This window comes from Choristoneura fumiferana, chromosome 28 (assembly GCF_025370935.1).
Source record: "Choristoneura fumiferana chromosome 28, NRCan_CFum_1, whole genome shotgun sequence".
Lineage (NCBI taxonomy): Eukaryota > Metazoa > Arthropoda > Insecta > Lepidoptera > Tortricidae > Choristoneura > Choristoneura fumiferana.
The window spans coordinates 6,619,117-6,640,865 of NC_133499.1; the positions used below are offsets into that span (position 1 = coordinate 6,619,117).

The 21,749-nt window shown below is 38.6% G+C and overlaps 1 protein-coding gene across 1 annotated transcript; it reads right to left on the reverse strand.

Annotated features, from left to right (window-relative positions):
* Positions 1-7,358: 7,358 nt before the first annotated feature.
* Positions 7,359-20,225, reverse strand: LOC141443764 (fibroblast growth factor receptor homolog 1-like). Its single transcript, XM_074109113.1, has 10 exons — positions 20,133-20,225; positions 19,403-19,564; positions 16,121-16,267; positions 13,438-13,569; positions 12,379-12,531; positions 11,288-11,406; positions 10,185-10,422; positions 8,714-8,897; positions 8,200-8,296; positions 7,359-7,556 (listed from the first exon to the last, which is right to left on the reverse strand). The coding sequence occupies exons 1-10, from the start codon at positions 20,185-20,187 to the stop codon at positions 7,359-7,361; spliced, it is 1,485 nt and encodes a 494-aa protein (XP_073965214.1). The 5' UTR covers positions 20,188-20,225.
* Between the last annotated feature and the right edge of the window lie 1,524 nt (positions 20,226-21,749).

A 21,749-nucleotide genomic window follows, 5' to 3' on the forward strand; every position in this document is an offset into this window, starting at 1 on the left:
TTCCGGTTTCGATTCTGGAAACCCTTTTTAAATCGCTAAGCACGAATCAGTGCCGCATCAACAATCTGGCTACCCCTTTTAAACTGCCCGCGACCATTCTAATAATTGCACGAATGGATATTTATAACAATAGGGTATGAATATGTCATAACATGGCGAATCGTTTTAACATCGTATCGTAGTCCTGACTTTTTTATCATTACATTGTTCTAGAGAATTGTAAGTTTAAATGAGGGCTATCGCGTATGAATTTGCCGCTAGAGGCGCTAGTGTAGCGTGAGGTCTCCGAAATGTGAAATCTCATAGGTTTTGGGTGAGCTAAGCGGGTTTATTTATAATTAGAATAATTTTGTGAATATTTTGCAATATCTGAAATTAATTATGGCAAATATGTGCTCCGGGGCAATGAGTGTCTGTGTTTTGAGACAGTTTTGTCTTTCGGAAACCTTTGTCCTCCCTTTATTCCGAACAAACGAGGACTATGCAACACTGTGGCATGCTAAACATTTTAATGGTACGGTTTTAAGTTGTATTAAATATGATTTTAATCTAAACTTTGTTTTCACGCCCGTAATAACAGACTTTGAAAGCCATACTTAAAAACCTCACGCAACAGTGCGCCATCTAGTGAGACTAAAAACGATAGCCCTCATTTAAAGCTCATATATTATATGTAACAATAGGGATGTTGACTCACAATCAACTGACGTACTTTTTATGAGCTGTCAAAACAATTTCCCATAGAGTTTGAATGGAAATACCAACATATGACGTCACTTGTTCGCACACTCAATCAACTAACTGTTTATTTGTTTTAAAGCAACAAAAAATCTAGTTTTGCACTTAATCGAAAATTAATCTGGTTTTAGGGCTAAAATAAAGCCGTGCTGCGTGCTATAACCCTACACCACCGCTGGACAGGATTTAGACACGAATTTTTCCTATGCATACATATCTCAGGTTGCTTATTTCTACTACGCTACTTATGCAGCAGCACTAGCGACATCTATGTTTTCGCTCTCATCGAGAGACGTCACATTCTTCGGAACCAACCGCTCACAGACAAGAGATGTCGCTACTAAGCAATCAAATTATGATTGTTATTTGGAGTCTTTTGTATTTTTTATTTCAACTCCAAATTTGTTACTTTTACGGGTATCCCGTGAAACCATATCGAAAATACAAACTGAGACATGGATGCACAGAAAACCAGAAAAAGAGACCAGCGCTGGGTGTAGGGGTTTATAGCACGCAGCACGGATTGCTGAGGACCTGGGTTCGATTCCCAGCGCTGGTCTCTTTTTCTGGTTTTTCTGTGCATACATGTCTCAGTTTGTATTTTCGATATGGTTTCACGGGATACCCGTAAAAGTAACAATTTGGAGTTGAAATAAAAAATACAAAAAGACTCCAAATAACCAATCATAAAATAAAGCGTTTTTCTAATGGAGTCGTGTCTTCGAATTATTTTTTAATTGTGTCAACATCCGTATTGTACTCCACCAAGTACATGTGGCAGTTATTCTTACGATTCATTTCTACAGCGCTGGTGTAGGGGTTTTATAGCACGCAGCACGGATTGCTGAGGACCTGGGTTCGATTCCCAGCGCTGGTCTCTTTTTCTGGTTTTCTGTGCATACATGTCTCAGTTTGTATTTTCGATATGGTTTCACGGGATACCGTAAAAGTAACAAATTTGGAGTTGAAATAAAAAATACAAAAAGACTCCAAATAACCAATCATAAAATAAAGCGTTTTTCTAATGGAGTCGTGTCTTCGAATTATTTTTTAATTGTGTCAACATCCGTATTGTACTCCACCAAGTACATGTGGCAGTTATTCTTACGATTCATTTGTACTTTTTGAAGTACACAAGGACTTGCGAGGTATTTGTAAGGCCGCTCCGTAGCCAAAATGGCAAAAATGAAACCCTTATAGTTTTGTCTGTCTGTCTCTCTGTCCGTCCGCGCTTTTGCTCAGAGACTATCATTGCTAGAAAGATATATATATATATACCAGCGGGGCTACTACGAAATTCGAAAATCGAAGTTCGTGTCGTTCCGTTCTCTGACACTTATACTATTTAATACGAGAGCGAGAGGGACGGCACGTTATGAACTTCGATTTTCGAATTTCGGAGTAGCCCTCAGTTAAACGCCGTGCTGAAAAGTGTAGCACGGGGTGACGTCACAGCTTTCTACTCCCGAACTTTGACGCGCTTCTTCTTTGTATTTCTTCGTCTGTGGCACCGTAGCTCTTAAACGGGTAGACCAATTTGAATGCGTTTTTTTTAAATCAGGTTTTCTAGCGATGGTTCTTAGACATGTTTCATCAAAATCGGTTCAGCTGTTTTTGAGATATTGAACTTTGAAGTGACAAATTCGGGGATTTATCTTCTTTTATTCATCAGTAGTTCTGTAGAAGTCCACAGATAATTTACGAGTACCACTTTCTAATCGAATCGCTCCTCAGTTTCTATTAAACATGATCATAATAAACATAAAGGGGTTGTATTTTTATTGCAAATTAATACGGCCATCTGTGGAGTCGTAACTAATGTTAAAATGCCTATTCAATATCTATACAATAAATATATGCAACATTTCACCCGTCATTACACTAGTGATTTATTTTTTTAAAGGCTGAATGACTCCGTGCCCTTGGCCAAGAGTAAAAAAAAATGTCTTAAAAGAGCGGGAAACGGTATTTATAGAATTTTTATATTATTATTGTATTCGATTTTTTGTTGATATTACTGGATTTTTTTTTTGCAGAAATTAATGTTTATATTATTATTATGTTCTCATCTCCTCAAAGATTTAGGGGGTAGAAATACCTTAAAGGGATAAATTTGACATTGTATTGTATAAGATGAGTGCATGTCAGATGTATGATTGATTCTTGGACGAAATAATTACTGCACAGACTGCAAATTGAATATACTTACAGTGTTCTGGGCATAATGGTCAAAATGCGTCATAAAATTTCAGAAACGCGTATTATTTATTGAAATTTAATACAATATTATTGCCTCTTGTACTTTTTTTTTATTCGACTGGATGGCAAACGAGCAAGTGGGTCTCCTGATGGTAAGAGATTACTACCGCCCATAGACGCCTGCAACATTAGGGGGATTGCAGATGCGTTGCCAACCTAGAGGCCTAAGATGGGATACCTCAAGTGCCAGTAATTTCACCGGCTGTCTTACTCTCCACGCCGAAACACAACAGTGCAGGCACTGCTGCTTCACGGTAGGATTAGCGAGCAAGACAAAACGTACAAAACGTTTATTGGACAACCTGCAGGGCTACTACGAAACTCGAAACTCGGAGTTCGTATCGTACCGTCCCTCTCGCTCTCGTATTAAATAGTATAAGTGTCAGAGGGACCGCACGACACGAACTTCGAGTTTCGAGTTTCGTAGTAGCCCCGCTGGCCCTATATCTACTACCACAGAACTAGGTACTAAGTTCATTCGAACTTCGTATGTTGCCGTACCGCTGACGCTTAGGTATATTATTTAATACGAGTGAGAGGGAAGGTAAGAGCGCCGGATTAAAAAAGGCGGGATTGTTGTACTTTTTTACTTGTTTCGTTTTGTCTTTTGAAACAATCTTGTAAGTCGACGACGTGTGCCATCTATCAGTGAGTAGATTTCGTGAAAAAGGATAGAAATTAGTTTTTACGCCATCTGTTGAGGAGTAGCGAAACTACATCGGTAGCTTAGCGCTCTGTAAATCATAAAACTTGTTCGAGTTTGTATTGCGTATGTAACAGATGTCACTATTACATTAGACATTTTTGGTAGGTACATACAAATAGTGTCATCGTGAACTGGTGTCACAGAATAACTAATAGTACTCTAAATGAACTAAAATAATTTCCTTGCTCACCCGCGACCTTACGATAGCTAAGCTTATGCAAAATATGCGTGTTCATGCAGTTCCTCCACCTCCACACTGTAAGAACACACACAAATCACACAACCCATCTATCACCACCACCACACTACACTGACGCGTTTCGAACTCAAACAGAGCTCATCTTCAGAGTGACACAACCGTACACCATGCTACCAGTTGTTAGACTCAAATCATGCTACCAGTTGTTATCAGTTGTTAGCATGGTGTACGGTTGTGTCACTCTGAAGATGAGCTCTGTTTGATTCGAAACGCGTCAGTGTATGTGGTGGTGGTGATAGATGGGTTTGTGTGATTTTGTGTGTGTTCTTACAGTGTGGAGGTGGAGGAACTGCATGAACACGCATATTTTGCATAAGCTTAGCTATCGTAAGGTCGCGGTGAGCAGGAAATTATTTTAGTTCATTGATATGGACCTCCGCAAAGTAACGCCTGATTCAATAAATTAATAGTACTCTGCTGCCATCTAGTAGCTCATATCCGAAACTATGGAACTTCGTATCTATTCTCGTTTATTACTATTTTCTGCACATGGAGGATTTTTACACCTCTGTTAGTTGAATATGCAATTACCTACTTTATTTTGATATTTCGATAATATAAAATAAAATAGAAAAAATAACTATCACGGGACAATTCGCTTAGCAAAGCTTGTGTTATGGGTACTAAGCAACGGATAAATATAATTATATAGATAGATACATACTTAAATACATTTTAAACACCCAAGACCCGAGAACAAACATACGTATTTTTCATACAAATATCTGCCCCGACACGGGTATGCAACCCACATCGAATATATACACCTCTAAATTATTTCTATTTATTATTATTACATTACTAACTCATTTTATACATCCCTAATATTTTACTGTATTTAAGGCTGTATATTGTTACAGTTTTGTTTCTCTATTTTGGGTGAATTCACAAAAGTAGGTACACATAATAATCTATCACAATCCATCCATAAGTACCAGGATATATTTATTCAATATAACAAATTCATGAATTCCTATCCTACAATATTGTGTATAATAAAAACTATCTAACATCCAAGACAAAAACTATTTATAAACTAAACTATGTTACAAAATAAAAACGTCCACTACACACCATTAACTACATAAGACTACATAAATAAATAGATATTTGTAAACTATAAAACTAATTATTATTAAAATTATTTTCATCCTTGTTCAGGACTTGCATCTAGAGAACTTGTGAATATGGAGGCCCATGAGGGGGAAGCCTATGGTTGAGCCCTTTCTGCCCCACTATTAAGTAGTCCGTTGCTGGGCACGCGCGCTATATTCTTGACGGCAGCGACGCGAAGTAAATGGCAAAGGACTATTACCAGACAAGCATATAGGAAACATTTTGCTGTTTTGTGTGCCGGAACAGTGCTATAGCGCTGTTTCATTTAGTATATCTTGTAATTTAACCACTAAACACGAAAAACGGGGTCGCTCTTCAGGATCAAACTTCCAGCATTCCAACATCAATGTGTAACTGAAAAGAATAAAAATATATCAGAATCGCAGATCATACAATGAGGGCTACCGTTTTCGCGATCACCAGCTGGCGCCACTGTAGACAATGGTCCTGCCTGAAGTACATTGGTTAGTTTGAAAACAAAATTTACATTTAAATCATATTTAATACCCTAAGGTGCCCTAAGCAAGAAAAGAAGTGGTGGCCTAGTGGTTTGACCTATCACCTCTCAAGCAGAGGTTTGTGGGTTCAAACCCCGGCTCACACTACCTGAGTTTTTCAAAATTCATGTGCGAAATTACATTTGAAATTTACCACAAGCTTTACGGTGAAGGAAAACATCGTGAGGAAACCAACCTAGAAAAATATTTTCAAGAGTTTTGTAGTCGGTTCCATTTTTTGTTATTTTTTTTTTACTTTTTTGTTAAAAATGTTCTTTTTCCTAATTCATGTGCGAAATTACATTTTAAATTCACCACAAAACATCGTGAGGAAACCTGCACAAACCTGCGGAGCAATTCAATGGTGTGTGTGAAGTTCTCAATCCGCACTGGGCCCTTGTGGGAACTACTGCCCAAGCCCTCTCATTCTGAGAGGAGGCCTGTGCGCAGCAGTGGGACGTGTATCGGCTGGGATGATGATGATGAAGGGAAGTAAAAGCAAGTCTTACATTGTTTCCTGGAAGATTTCAGGTCTGGACAATCGGTTTCCTGATTTCAAATAATCATATAGAAAGTGTACGGGCAGTTTCCTGTATGGGGTACAGCCGAAAGTCATGATCTCCCAAAACAGTACGCCGAAGGACCATCTGCAAAAGAAATACTAATGAGGGTTTACAAAATAAGATGTTGTTTGCATGCCGATGTATCTGGTTAGACATGCCACAGACCATTTGGACTGTTTATAAGACCAATTTTACCATGTTTAAAGCGAAATAAACTATTTCAGTTCATTTCTATGATAGGAAAATATCGCTAGATGGCGGTAGTATCGTCAGGTTCGTTTGACGTTAGAGCAAAGAGTATTGTTGCTATAGAGAAAAAGAGTGGCAATTCTTGTCTTGTCTTGTCTTGTTGTCTTGTCTGCAATTTCTATTGAACCAAAATATACATAAAAGTTTGTAGTTATCGTATGCCGTATTGGTATTATTTTTTGTTATCTTAGTGTAAAGTACCTAACTTGTCGTAGTTTAAGATTTGATTGAGCGCAACGCCAACAAACTGTCTCACAGTTTGGCGAACATTTAATTTAAGGTACAATGTATTTGCATTTTTTATTTAAATAAATTGAAAAAAAAAAACTTTGGTCAAATTTGCATCTATAGTAATAGGCGCTAACTGGTGGCCTGAGGATGAACTATACACACACAACACACACACACACACACACACACACACACATACATACAATCTGAATGACCATAGTGTTTATATATTTCATGTTCTTTATCAGCCTTTAACAGTCCATATCGAAAAAAGAATAAGACCAGCGCTGGGGAATCGAACCGCTCCCGAACGGTACAGACACGAATTTCTCTTACGCACCACATATCTCAGCCTGTTTGTTTCTTATTTAGTTACTTCAGCACTCCATTGGAACCTGTGATCGGAATTAACCGCTCACCCAAACAAGAGAATCAAATTAATCTATTTAATAATTATAAACAGTTAGTTGTTTTTTTTTCTAATGTATTTTTATGTGTATCGAATATGTGTAAATAAATGCCTCTCTCTCTCTCTCTCAAATTAAGATCGGTTTTTGGAATCTTTTTGTATTTTTTATTTCAATACCAAATTTTTTCTACTTTTACGGTCATCCCGTAAAACCCATATCGAAAATAGTAAGTATTTCAGTTTGTATTTATGTAAAATACAAAAAGATCAAAGCAAAATCAGCAAAAAAGATTTACGTCTCTGGACGGATCGTTAAAGTGTAAATACAAACTCACACGTCAGAATGCTCCGTATAATAATTGTTCTCCAACGATTCCGGGGCCATCCACCGCACAGGCAGTCTTCCGGCAGACCTTTTCCGGTAGTACGCGTAGTCGCGGACGTCGCGGGCGAGGCCGAAGTCGGCTATTTTGATTGTGAGGTCGCCTGAGACCAGCACGTTGCGGGCTGCCAAGTCGCGGTGAATGCACTGGAAGAAAACATGATGTATAACCTACGCTACGCTACGGTGCCACAGATAGACACACACACACACACACACACACACACACACACACACACACATGTAGACATGGACCTGGAACCGGAACCGGATCCGGAACTGAACCGTACTCGGATCCGACGCGGTCGGACACAGATTCAGACCTGATACGTTCGCAATCACATTCGCCATCTCTCTCTACCTTCACCTTATACCGTGTGTCAGAAAGAGGTGGAGAAAAAAACGATTGTGATTTCAAGTATTTAAATAAGGCCTCTGGACAAGGTCTCGAATTCCAACGCGATCCTAGATCCAGACATTAGCGCCCTCTGTTGTCGAGTAGAAGTAAACATTTGGAAAAGGCGACGCTAACTCTACGGCTGCGAACCAGTCGGTTAACTGGGACACTGGGAGCCGAGATGAGCGGGAAGAGGCATAATGGCCAATGGCCATACTATGGCGGAGAGTACAGCTTAGGGATCTTTAAAAAACGAGCCTATCAGTCTTCCAAAGGGCCGGAAAAGCACCTGTGACACCCCTAGTGTAATCAGGTGTCCATGAGCGGCGGTGATTGCTTCCCATCAGGTGACCCGCATGCTAATTTTACACTTGTTTTATAAAAAAAACTTACCCCTCGCGACACCAGGAACTCCATCCCTTTAGCAACTTGCAGTGCAAATTGAACCAAAACCCGCTCGTTTAGTTGGCTAACACCTCCAGGGGAACATCTGATGACAAAAAATATTTTGTAGCGAAACTAGCGCCATCTCGTAGCGGTGGTTATAGGCTTTCTTTTACAAAAATGAGCAAAGTCCCCATCATCATTCTGAGAGGAGGCCGGTGCCCAGCAGTGGGACGTTAATAGCCTAGGATGATGATAATGATGATGAGGAAAATGAGTGAAGGTAGAAACACACTACTAAAACACGACGCCATGCCACGCCATCCGACGCTTATCAGTACTAATCAACCCCACATATTTACAATGGCCACACGCCATATAAGACACTACACGCACTCCCACGTGGAAAAATCCAGTCGATCTAGATCGGCGAGAGGGGGCACACGCGCCACCCGACCCTTGCAGGCAGTGTGTTTCTACTTAACTACCGACGCCACGCGTCAAGGCACGCCATCTTACTTACTTGGGGTTATGTTTATTCAGAAACTCCCGAAGACAGCCATTGCTGGCGTATTCCACGACGACGCACAGTGGCCCGTCCTGGGTGCAGCAGCCGAGCAGATTGACGACGTTTTCGTGCTTTCCTATCATCTTCATTATCTCCATTTCAGAGACCAGAGCCGTCATGTCTGAGTCCGAATGTTCCTCTGTGAAAATAAATCAACAGTGGTAGCCTAATGAATGAGATATCTAATTAAAACCGGCCAAGAGCGTGACGGACACGCCCTAAATAGGGTTCCGTGGCCATTACGAAAAAATTTAGTAATATTTTTCTAAGGATTTCGTATTTTGTATGGAATATTCCAAGTTTAGGTATATTTTATACCTTAGGCTGCTATTTACTCTTAAACTACTAATAATTCTCCGGAAAACTTAACCGTTATAGTTTTCCTTGTAAGTTTGATATACTTAATACCATCCTGAATTTTGAAAAAAAATCCACCCACCGGTTTAGATTTTAGATGGGGGGGACGCACGATTTTAATTAAAATTTGCACTTTAAAGTTGAATTGAATCGAAAAATCATTTCAGCAACCCCGTCATGGTTTTAAAGACCTATCCAACGATATCCCACACTACAAGATCGGATGACAAAAAAAAACACCCCCACTTTACCTCTATGGGAGGTACTCTAAAAAAAATTTTGATTTTTTTATTGTACCATTTTGTCGGTAGGTATAGTTTACATATATATTCGTGCAAAATTACAGCTTTCTGCATTGATAGTCCCTGAGCAAAGCCGCCGACGGACAGACAGACAGACCAGACAGTCATGGCGAAACTATAAAGGTTCCGTTTTTGCCATTTTGGCTACGGAACCCTAAAAAGGTTAAATATAGTCGCATTTTTAATAATTTAGAGTAGCGTAAAGTAAGTAAGTAAGCAAGTAGAGTAAAGTAAGCCTTCAAGAAAAGAGCGTACTCCTACCTAAAAGACCGGCAACGCACTTGTGACTCCTCTGGTGTTGCAGGTGTCTATAGGCGATGATAATCGCTTACCATCAGGTTTTCAGGTTTCTTCGTTTTCCCCCTAGTCCACAAAAAAAGTAATCCTGCGGTTCCAATCGAACCTAACGGTCTTTTCTGGCAGCAGTTACTTTTTTGTTTAAGTAGTCCAGGGTTTCTCAAACTTATGGCTCCACGTACCCCTGTTAAAGTTTCTACACGATAGCGAACCCCCCCCAAAGAAAGTAATAAAATTGACTGTTGGAGAAACTAAAAATAACAAATACTAAAAGACTCCAAAAACCAATCTTAATCATCTTGCTAGTCTTGCAGCCTGGTGGTTTTTGGAGTCACGTAAACCTTGTCGCGAACCCCCTACCGTCGAATAGCGAACCCCTAGGGGTTCGCGTACCCCGCTTTGAGTAACCCTGATGTAGTCTGTAATGTTTCCCCCCTGATGTAGGGAACCCTAAAAAGCTTTTAACTAACCTTTTAACATTTTCACAGCCACAACACCCGGTAATCTCGAATCAGCGGTCCTAACGTACTCGGCTTTGAGAACTCTTCCAAATTCTCCCTCCCCCAGTATATCACCGAACGATAGACTTTCGCGAGGCAACTCCCATTTGGTGTCTATTGGTAGAATGTACTCTGTAGACACACACGACGCCTTTGTGCCTGAGAATTCTGTGTACTGCACTTTTTCTATGCTTATAATTGGCATTATCTGAAATACAATAAACAAATAAAAAAAAAACAATTGCCTTTAAAAAATCTCAAAAGGTAAAAATAAGCATAGTGAAAAAAAAATGGAATATCTGTCTTGCTCCTCCGCCAAGTAGTGAGTCCAAGTCGTGCGAAACCGCTACGTTTGAGTTGGAAAAAATGTTTTTTCATGCAATTTAAAACCACCCTCCCTCCACAAAAAACGCAATTAACCAACGCACACGTAACTGAACCCACCGCCAAGAGAACCACCACCACCACAACCATAAACAAAGTCGGGATTTTCGGGATTTGGTTTATGGTTCCAACTCAAACGTAGCTGTTTCGCACGACTTGGCCTCACTACTTGGCGGAGGAGCAAGACAGATATTCCATTTCTTTTAACATGGACCTCCGCAAAGTAACGCCTGAATCTATACAGTATTTATAAGCATAGTGGCAGTGGCGTAGCTAGGTAACCTAGGGCCCTGGGGCAAATAAAAAAATGGGGCCCACTGCTATCAAAACTGGTAAGGTTTTTTGAAGTAAAATCATTATATATACAAATACTTTAAAAATGCTAAGCAACTTTATCATCAGCTATAAAGCAGAATTTCGAGGGCCCCCTGAGCTTGAGGGCCCCGGGGCACTGCCCCGCCTAGCCCCTTGGTAGCTACGCCACTGCATAGTGGTCTAGAACCTGTTAAGTAACTTGAAGTTCAACAGTTGGGTTGAGAGTTGAGACCTAGCTGAGCGAAGCGAGAATAGGTAAATGAAGCGTTTCTATTGGTTCATGAAAAACACATCCTCGCAATATATCCTCACCCATTTCTGGTGGAAACGCAGACATATTGAAAATTTCAGAGCTGGGTACCCTAATAACTTACCGAAGCATCTTTCTCACCATGCATTTCCACCTTCACCACTTTAGTCCACTTCTCCGTTAAAACCGCCGCTGCATCTGTCTTTTTCGTTTTCATCTTTCTGCCCAGCTGAGCAAAAGAGACTGTAATATTTTTCCACCCTGACTTACAAAGTATCAGTAAATATGTGCATATATCAAGTATAATTCTTATATCGAGAACTAAAAAGATTATTACTAAGATAGTGCCGATAGAAACGATTATAATTATGTCAGTATAGGATAATATTGGCTTGTCAGGTTGTAGTTTGTCATATAACCCTGAAATATAAAAAATTGAATTAATTATACTGTCTAATTTTTAAGTTCGAAGTTCAAAGTTTTATTTGCTCGAATTATGGTACAAATGATGTTAATCATAATCATAATAATAATCATAGTAATAATAATTCACATTTCATTAAGTAATTATCATTAAATTATATAGAATAATGTCAAAATAGTATAGGTAGTTACAAAAATAATCAATTAATACTATATCACCTATATTATACCACTAGTCACAATTATAACTTCATTTCAAAAAATTCAGACATTCAGATTTTAATAAAACTATTCTACTAATCCTTTCGTATCCTACTAATCTATATGCCCCTTGCTCCTTTAGGCCACTTGTAGACGTCCGTTGTTTCAACGAACGTCTACGAGCGGCCTTAAAGCACATACAAGGTGGTGGGCCATGTAACAGGAGCAAAAATAAACCACAGCTTCCACTTTGTTTGAGCTAATTAAGTTCTACAACTTTTGAAAATAACTTATATTATAATTTTTATTATACTTTAAAATTTAACTGGACAAGCAATGTATTGCGAAATCCGTCATTTTGCTACGTGACAGGAGATGTAATCTAGACTATTGGACGCCGTACATTGAAAATACCATTAAATCATTAGGAATAAAATTAAATATAATGATAAAACTACTTTATGTTTGAAAGTTGCAGAACTAAAGTAATTCCATTTGAGTAGCAGAACCGGTGTTTTAATTTAATGCTCCTGTTACAGGGCCCATCCGGTATAAAATTTGAAGGAAAGCAAAGACTTTGGGAAAACTTACTTTTTTTAAAATTTTGGAACCTGATTTTTATTTGAATATAAGCCCCTTCTGGATTCTCGTAGACACAGTGCAGTCGTGACCCAAGCAAAGATTCATCACCAACTGCCTGAAAGCGGCTATGAAACAAATGTCTATACCTGTCCAGTGTCAAATCTGGAACAGAAACACCGGTCAAGTGCGACTCAGACTCGCGCACGAAGGGTTCCGTAGGTACCATTATTTTTACAACAATAGACATTAGCAAAAAAAGCACGTTTGTTGTATGGGAGCTCCCCTTAAATATTTATATTGTTTTAATTTCACTATTTATTTTTAAATATTCACGACTAAATATTCTATGAATATTTTATGCGTTTACCTGTTGCTGTTATTAATATCGAGCAAAAAACGGCAAAAAAATCACGTTTGTTGTATGGGAGCCCCCCTTAAATATTTATTTTATTTAATTTTTAGTATTTGTTGTTATAGCGGCAACAGAAATACATCATCTGTGTAAATTTCAACTGTCTAGCTATCACGGGTCATGAGATACAACCTGGTGAGTCACACAAGGTATTACAGGTATGTATGTCTATGTATTACGCAGGGCCGTCTTCCACCTATACTATATATACCTAGAGGCACAACATGCTGCATTCGGTAAGCCTGATTTTCAGGCGAGAGTAGAGTAGCTATCAGTTATCGTTTGGTAATGGGAGTAGGGACTAGGGAGCCCCAATCCATCGCGGGGCCCTGGGCACGTGCCCAGTGTGCCCAGTGGGGAAGAGGGCCCTGGTATTACGCTATGTTTGTGTAGAAACCCTGGTTTAAGCCATGTCTTCTCAAGCAGAGAATCGTGGATTCAAAGTTTCAAACCCCGGCTCACACCTCTGTTTTTCAAAATCCATGCGCGAAACTACATTTGAAACTTACCACGAAAAACCTGAGAAGCAATTCAATGAAGTAAGTTCCCATCCCAACCCCCTGGTCTCACGTGGGAGGGAACTACAGCCCAAAACCTCTTATTGTGAGAGGATTGTGCCCACCAGAGGGACGACGTGTGTGTATAAGCTAACTTACTATAAAACATAAATCGTTTTGTTTCTACAGGAATTTCAGTTTCACACCCTATATTCAAGAATTCTCCTTCCTTATAATAGTATTGTTCTCCTTTGTGTCGCTCTGAATTCAACCCGGTAAAAAACGGTCTGGCTGAAATATAGTTTCAAAAGATAAATTAAACCAAAACAAAAAACACTGCGATTAAATTTGATCAAAAAAAGCAAGTATTGAATTTCAGTAAAGTGCTCAGTTATTTGATGCGATAAACGCTGCGTTTGACGAACATCAATATTGCATCAGGATAATCTAATGAGGGCTATCGCGTATGAATTCGCCACTCGAGGCGCTAGTGTAGCGTGAGGTCTCCGAAATGTCAAATCTCATAGCTTTTGGGTGAGCTACGCAGGTTTATTTATAATTAGAATAATTTTGTAAATATTTTGCAATTTCTGAAATGAATTATGGCAAATATGCGTTCCGGGGCAATGAATGTCTGTGTTTTGAGACAGTTTTGTCTTTCGGAAACCTTTGTCCTCCCTTTTTTCTGAACAAAACGGGGACTATGCAACACTGTGGCATGCTCGATATTTTTATGGTACGGTTCTAAGGTGTATTAAATATGATTTTAATCTAAACTTTGTTTTCACGCCCGTAATAACAGACTTTGAAAGCCATACTTAAAAACCTCACGCAACAGTGCGCCATCTAGTGAGACAAAAAACGATAGCCCTCATTACCAAACATTGTCTTACGCGGCAAGCGCATAGATTGTCTGATACAAAGTTGATGTGCGCATTGCGTTTATCGCATGAAACAATCGAGCACTTTACTGACATTACAACACGCGTGAACAAATTAAAACACACTGTGGACTGTGTATTAAAATCAAAAATAAAGTAGGTAAAAAAAATCGGACTACTCTGTAAAAAGTACGCGTCGAGAACCTCCTCCATTTTTTTTCGTCGGTTGAAAAGAATTGTCACTGTCTATGTAAATTCGCCCACTAGATTGCTCGTAGAAATTATTTAACAAACAAACAAACAGATTTAAACTTTCTCATTTATAATATTAGTGCGATATGAATTTCTGTAAATAAATGTAACTTATTATATTTCAATCGAAAAATAGCACTATTCTAAATAGTTAAACTTGAAGTTAGTCGCAATAAATAGATGGCGTTAGTATTGTGTCGACCGTTTGACATTACAGTCTTGCTACGATTACAAATGTCAAAGTTGTAAGTGTGTTGCGGTGGTGTGGTGTGGTGTTGTGTGTTGTTGTAAGTTGTCGAACGGACCTCACGATAGCGCCAACTATAATAACAAAAAAAAAATAGACTGACAGCGAAAGCTTTCCACGAGAAACCGCGGCAAATAAAAAAAAAGAGGCTGATTAAACGATGTTGATACTTACTTATAAAATTATTAAAATTATCCAGATATTAAATTACCTATACTCGGGACTTCATTCAAATGTATGTAGTAATGTGTGAAAGTTTATGATGCACTTTTAAGAGACCCTTGGTATTTTTTATTACCTTTGTCAGTTCATTGCCCATTTACGTACCTACATTCCAGACGCATCATTTTTTGGACGATTTTGACCAGATTGGCAGTGAATGCCACATCTTCTATCATTTTAATTCTAACACAATCTTATATGTAATATTCTGCATTTTGAGGATGGTAGGTTGAATTAAACAAAAAATAATTTCTTATAGCAGAAGTATTATAATATGTAACCGTAGTTTTTAAGCTTTAATGCAAGTACGTAGGATATCTTACTTTTTAGTTGCCTAATAGAATTAAATAACATTATTATAAATGTGGCTATACCCTACCACGGTGCATAATATTGTAAGACTTATTAGAATAAGGCCTTATGTATTTTATGTTTTTTGCCAAATAAATTAATACTAAATACTAAGTATCAAAATTATCTAAGCCGGTCTAGAATGACAATACGTCAATTTTGACAGTCTCAAAAATGATACCAGATTAAAGTTTCGTAAAACATGCGTGGACAGCTTTCGCTGGCCAGTCTTATATCTTGGGACAAATTACATCACAGAGCTATTCTTACCAATTAAGATTGTTTTTTTGGAATCTTTTTGTATTTTTTATTTCAATTCCAAATTTTTTTTGTTACTTTTACGGTCATCCAGTAAACCTATATCGAAAATAGACCTATACCGTAAAAGTAACTAAAAAATTTGGAATTGAAATAAAAAATACAAAAAGATTCCAAAAAAACAATCTTAATTTGATTGCTTAATAACGATATCTCTTGTCCGGGTGAGCAATTAGTTCCGATGGAGTGCCGAAAAGTTTCTCGATGAGGGCTACGGCATGTCGCTAGTATCGCTGCTTAAGTGGCTAAATAAGAAACAACACAAGCTGAGATATGAGGTGCATAGGAGAAATTCGTGTCTGCAGGGCTACCACGAAACTCGAAATTCGAAGTTCGTGTCGTGCGGTCCCTCTGACTTTTATACTATTTAATACGAGAGCGAGAGGGGCCGCACGACACGAACTTCGAGTTTCGTAGTAGCCCTGCAGTATCGTTTTCCAGCGGTGGTGTAGCGGTATAGCACACGGCACGGAATGCCGAGGACCTGGGTTCGATTCCCCGCGCTGGTCTTATTTTTCTGATTTTCCTGCGCATCTATATTTCAGTTTGTCTTTTCGATATTCTTTCTTACCAACTTTATCCGATTTCAGTTCAAGCATTATAGAGTGATATGTCTTATTCCTTAAATTTTCGCACGAACAGAACAAACTTGATCCATCTAATTTATGATTTCCCTCGAAAGTTGTGTTCAGCTGAGTGACTTTGCCGGACGATGCGTCTGAAAATAAATATCATTTATTTAGGTAAGAGGACTTTTTTTTTATTCGACTGGATGGCAAACGAGCAAGTGGGTCTCCTGATGGTAAGAGATCACCACCGCCCATAAACATCTGCAACACCAGGGGTATTGCAGATGCGTTGCCAACCTAGAGGCCTAAGATGGGATACCTCAAGTGCCAGTAATTTCACCGGCTGTCTTACTCTCCACGCCGAAACACAACAGTGCAAGCACTGCTGCTTCACGGCAGGATTAGCGAGCAAGATGGTGGTAGCAATCCGGACGGACCTTGCACAAGGTCCTACCACCTGCAACATATGCACCTGCAGTATATGTAACGCAATTTTTGAAGATTTTTAAAATTCCCTCGCTCTAATGTAACGCGCCGTAACGTTCTTCTGTACCCCCGTCCCCTTTCACGGGTGCCCCTTGAAATGTCGACAAACTATTTATCGAATTTCATTTCATCGAAAACAATTGATAGAACATTCAATACTAATATTTTCTCGTGGAATAATTTCACTTCATCGACTATTCATTACATAATGAATGAAATATGAAATGAAGTTCTGCCAAGTTCACTATCTATTAAATAATATTTCCAGAAACTAAAAATCGGTGATTTAAAAATACTCATTTTAATAATTCGGGGTAATTAATATTCGATGAAATGAAAGAATAGGAAACGTTGACTTTTAACTGATATTAGAAAGAAAGTTTGTCGACATTTTAAGGGTAAACCCCCTTTCCTAAGAGTTACGTAACACCAAAGTGACTTAAAAGTTTTTTCTTAATAGTGCTTTTCTTTAGCCGTTTTTCAAATTCAGTTGGCATTTTTTGGCACAGTTGCGCTGGCAAGTCAGGCTAAAAATGCCAACTAAATTTGGAAACCGGTTAAAGAAGAGTTAAAAACTTTTAAGTAAAAATGGTCATTTGGGTGTTACACAACGTTTATGCGTTACTACTTACGTAGTATTTGAACGCTCCCTTATTAGCTTGTCTCAGAAACCCTCGTAAGCAGTTATAGATGACTAGCCTTAACCCGCGGCTTCACCCGCATTATAAATTGCTTAATGCCGTCTTAACTCAACTACTGTTGTACATTATGCGCCGCCCGTCCAATTTTTAGAAATATACAACGACAACCATTACTTACACGATTCTTGTTACCATGGCAACGCAATAAATAAATGTCTTACAGCCTTATTCATAAAAAAACCTTAATTGAGGTTTGATCGGTCTGTTACTTAGCAGACTGATTAAGCTTATTAGACGGTTGTCAAGAAGTATGATTCATAAACGCTTGCTAGCAGTCTGCTAGTTGTTGAGCTGCTGATAGACGGATTAGACGCGTTATGTTGGCAATCTTGACAAATCAAAGACAAAAAATGGCCTCATCGATAATTAAAAAAAAAATTGACAGCATGACAGCATATTAGCAGGAAAAAAAAGCGAGATGTTTGTTTTCCCGCCATTTCCGATCCGCATGTGTATGTTTAAGTGCAAAAAGCCGTAATTATGTTAATCATCCTAATTTTATTTTTTCATATTTATTGTTAGTAAAGTAGTAAAGTAGCAGTAATTTTAGAGGATTTTTAAATACAAATTCCTGAAAATAAATTACCCTGGTTTTTTTTAAAATCTTTGCGTAACTTCACCCTTCACTAAAAATATCTTCGGCATGGTTTTTTGCTCTTGTCAAAGTCAGCTGTTCAAACTTGTGGCGGCCATTTTGTGACTTAGCAGGGAGATAAAGGAGGGTCTACGGTCCTCTAACTTTAGCAGAGCCTTGATCGACTGATTAGCGCTAACAGACGTTTATGAATCACGTTTTTTAGCATCGGGCCTTCAAGGAGCCTTCAAGGAGGCTCTAACTTTTTATGAATAAGGCTGTTAGAGTTTGGCTTCAAAAAATGTTACGGTAACAAATTTGAAAGGACAACGTTCGCTCGCACAACGCCATCTATTGATTGCAAACGAAGTTGACATCTTGAGAGCCGAGGTCACGGTATGTCACCGTTCTTGGACAGTGCCCTCTATTCTTGTTTAAACTTCAAATACCTACCTATTATCCCATGGCAACGCATTACCGGGATATTAAGTATCTTATGTCTCAATCACGGAATAAGTAAAGTACTTACAGAAACCTCACTGCAGTACAAAAGTGAAATAGTCGATAATTCGCGCTGTCATCGTTCATCCACCATTACCTCTCATATTTCGTTTTCTAGATTTTTTCTCCGTACAACGGCAAAAACTACTAGACACTGGCAAAATTGTCCTCCGATGGACAGAGCCATATTTTTTTAAAGAAACAACAGTACAAAAGTGACGTTTAGGCATAAGAATAAGAATCGTGCCTCTCCTTCCATCGTATAACTCGTATTCACTCGCACGCGGCCCGTGTAGTGGAATAGCACCCTCTAGGGGGCCCTAACATCTACTTGTAGCGGAAAATAAAATCGCGGAGTGAGCTGCGCCTGGTATCAATGCAGATCTTTGTCTATCTGTACGCCAAGTTTCATGTAAATCCGTTCAGCTGTTAATGCGTGATTGAGTAACAAACATTCAAACCTCCCAACATCTTCACAAACTTTCACATATATAACCCTTAGTGTAAGTTTTCGGTTACAAAATACGTCTCGATCGCGTTCGCGTTAAAATCTCAATTTGTATGCAAACACGAACATCGCAAACGTTCCGCTAGAGGCGCTGTATGCTTAGTGTATTTTCCCGTTCACAAAATACGTCTCGATCGCGTTCGCGTTAAAATCTCAATTTGTATGGAAACACGGACAGCGCCTCTAGCGGAACGTTTGCGCAACAACTTTTGTTAGTGTAGGCACAGATAAGTAATAGTACAAGTAGGTTTGCTACGTAAACTATTTCGTCCGCGTATCGTAACGAAAACAGGTGACACCGCCGCACCGTGGACATGTGGCGGCTACGTATCGAAGATCGAACGATTTACGTCTTCGAATAGTAAACGAACGTTTTGTGAAAACGCCACACTAGAGGCACTGCTCGTGTTTGCATACAAATGGAGATTTTAACGCGAACGCGACCGAGACGTATTTCGTAACCGAAAACTTACACTAAGGGCACTGTTTATAATATAAAGTAGGATGGTCTTACTGAAAACTTTGAAGTCTTTTTCGTCACAGGTGGCATTAGACTCGCAGCTTATTTTCAGGAAATTCCCATCGCTATATTTGTAGACGTAGTTGGCGCCATTACCGAACCTGAGGGGGGTTATCTCGGTGCGTTCTGGATCCAAACCGGTGAACCACAGGTGTCCTGAAAAATTACTAATAGTCTAACCAAAGAACCGCCGCAGACAAAAAAAAATGGAACTGACTAAAATTATTTTTAAAATTTTCTAGTACCTACATAGCTTGAAGCTTGAAGTCACGATGCCTCAGCACGAGCCAGCCAGCAGAAGTGATTGAAGCTCAAATATAACATGTAGGTGAGGTAGACGACTATAGTTCCACTCCTGCTGAGGCACCGCGTTCAAGCCATTAAAAAATATTTTCAAGGTCTTTGTAGTCGGTTCCATTTTTCGGAAAATAAATTTTTGAAATAAATATATCAAATAACCTATAACCAACAAAAAGTTGGATAAACCCCGACTTTGTCACTTCAAAGTTCAATATCTCAAAAACGGCTGAATCAATTTTGATAAAACATGTCTAAGAACCATCGATAGACAATCTGCTTTCAAATCGGTCCACCCGTTTAAGAGCTACGGTGCCACAGACAGACACACACACATAGCGCTCAAACTTATAACACCCCTCTTCTTGCGTCGGGGGTTAAAAATAGTTTTTTAGATAAATTACATTGCACAAATCATATTACCTACCTAGTGTTAAACTCATTTGAACACAAAAAGCTAGTAAAAGCAAAATTGTTTTCATTATTTCTAAATATAAGTTGAACCCTTTGCTAACGCACTTTACTTTACAGTGACTTCAAGAAGACTAAGGAAAACATTGTTTTAACGTCTAACATGCGTAGGTATTTGTATTTTGTCATATTGCCTCAAACATAGGGAAAACTGAACCCACTTTATTTAGACACCTACGGCGGAATGGTGCGGTGTAACAATCACGTTTATTAATCCATTCATTCACAGAATTTCCGGAGTAAACGTGGTTTTCGTAGTGCTAAGAATATCAATCTTAAGTTTCAGGATAGGCGAATTAATAATATAGGTACCGGGAATGGCCTGTAATGGGTTTAACTTTAAACCTAACGAAATTTTTAATTTGTTGTAATTACTTGTAATATATATTCTATAAAGGTATTAAATTTTAATTAAAAAGAAAGAAAATCATTCATTCGTGACAACATGGGAGATGGGTAAAAATAAAAATAAAATACAATAAACATCCCATGGTCCCAAATCAACAATCTGCCGGTCTTCCTTTGGGACCATCTTTACACGCATCATCATCATCATCATTTTCACAGCCGTATTAATTAACACCGTTCCGTTTACTCCCCTAACTACCCTATTGTGACGTAATTGCCATAGAAATCGGGGGTCTAGAACAGGGTTTCTTAAACTTTTTGCAGTCACGGACCACTTTCACAATTCAAACAATTCCACGGACCCCTATCAAGAAATACGTATTGTTGGAAATGAAAAAAAGCCTTATTTGTATTAATAAAACAACAATACAACGACAATACTTCTCGTCAAGTTTACTACACAATTTCCTAATAGATATGTTTACAGACTGACTTACTGCGGACCCCTGATACACATGCTACGGACCCCTAAACCTAAACCCTGGTCTAGAAGAACAGATGAAGACATGGTTCCATTTGCCATTTTCACCACGGTTCTCTAAAAATTAAATAGGAATAGGCCAAGTCAGAATAAAAGACAAGTTATTACTTTGGTAAGCGGCATGTTATTAGAAAAAATACGTAAAATAAAGATTACACAAAAATATCACTAAAAACTTAAAACTATTTTCAACCCGTTCACTTAACACCGAACTCTCGACAGTTTAGGGCAATTAAAACATGGTCTAATTTCATAAAAACGATAATTATCTTGAAATAACGCTAGATGGCGTTAGTGTCGTGAGGTCCGTTTGACGTTACGATCTCGCTTGCGATTGGCTCATCTAGTTATTAGCCAATCAGAAACGTGACGCAAATGTCAAAGTTGTCGAACAAACCTCACGACACTAGCGCCACCTAGCCTATCACTGAAAACCTCATTGTATTGTATGGGGTATGCAATGAAATGATTTACATAAAAAAAATCATATAAACAAGATTACGCAAGTAACTTTATTTTTTTTTATCGAAGTGAACGGATCGTTGTGATGACAAAAAGTACTTAAAAAAAATCTCTTGGTAACAATTACATGAACTACATTTCATCGATCTAGTAACAAACACTGGGCTTCAAAAAATGCATTGAGTGTTTCTGGGACACGCCAGGGCCGTTTGACATGTGACG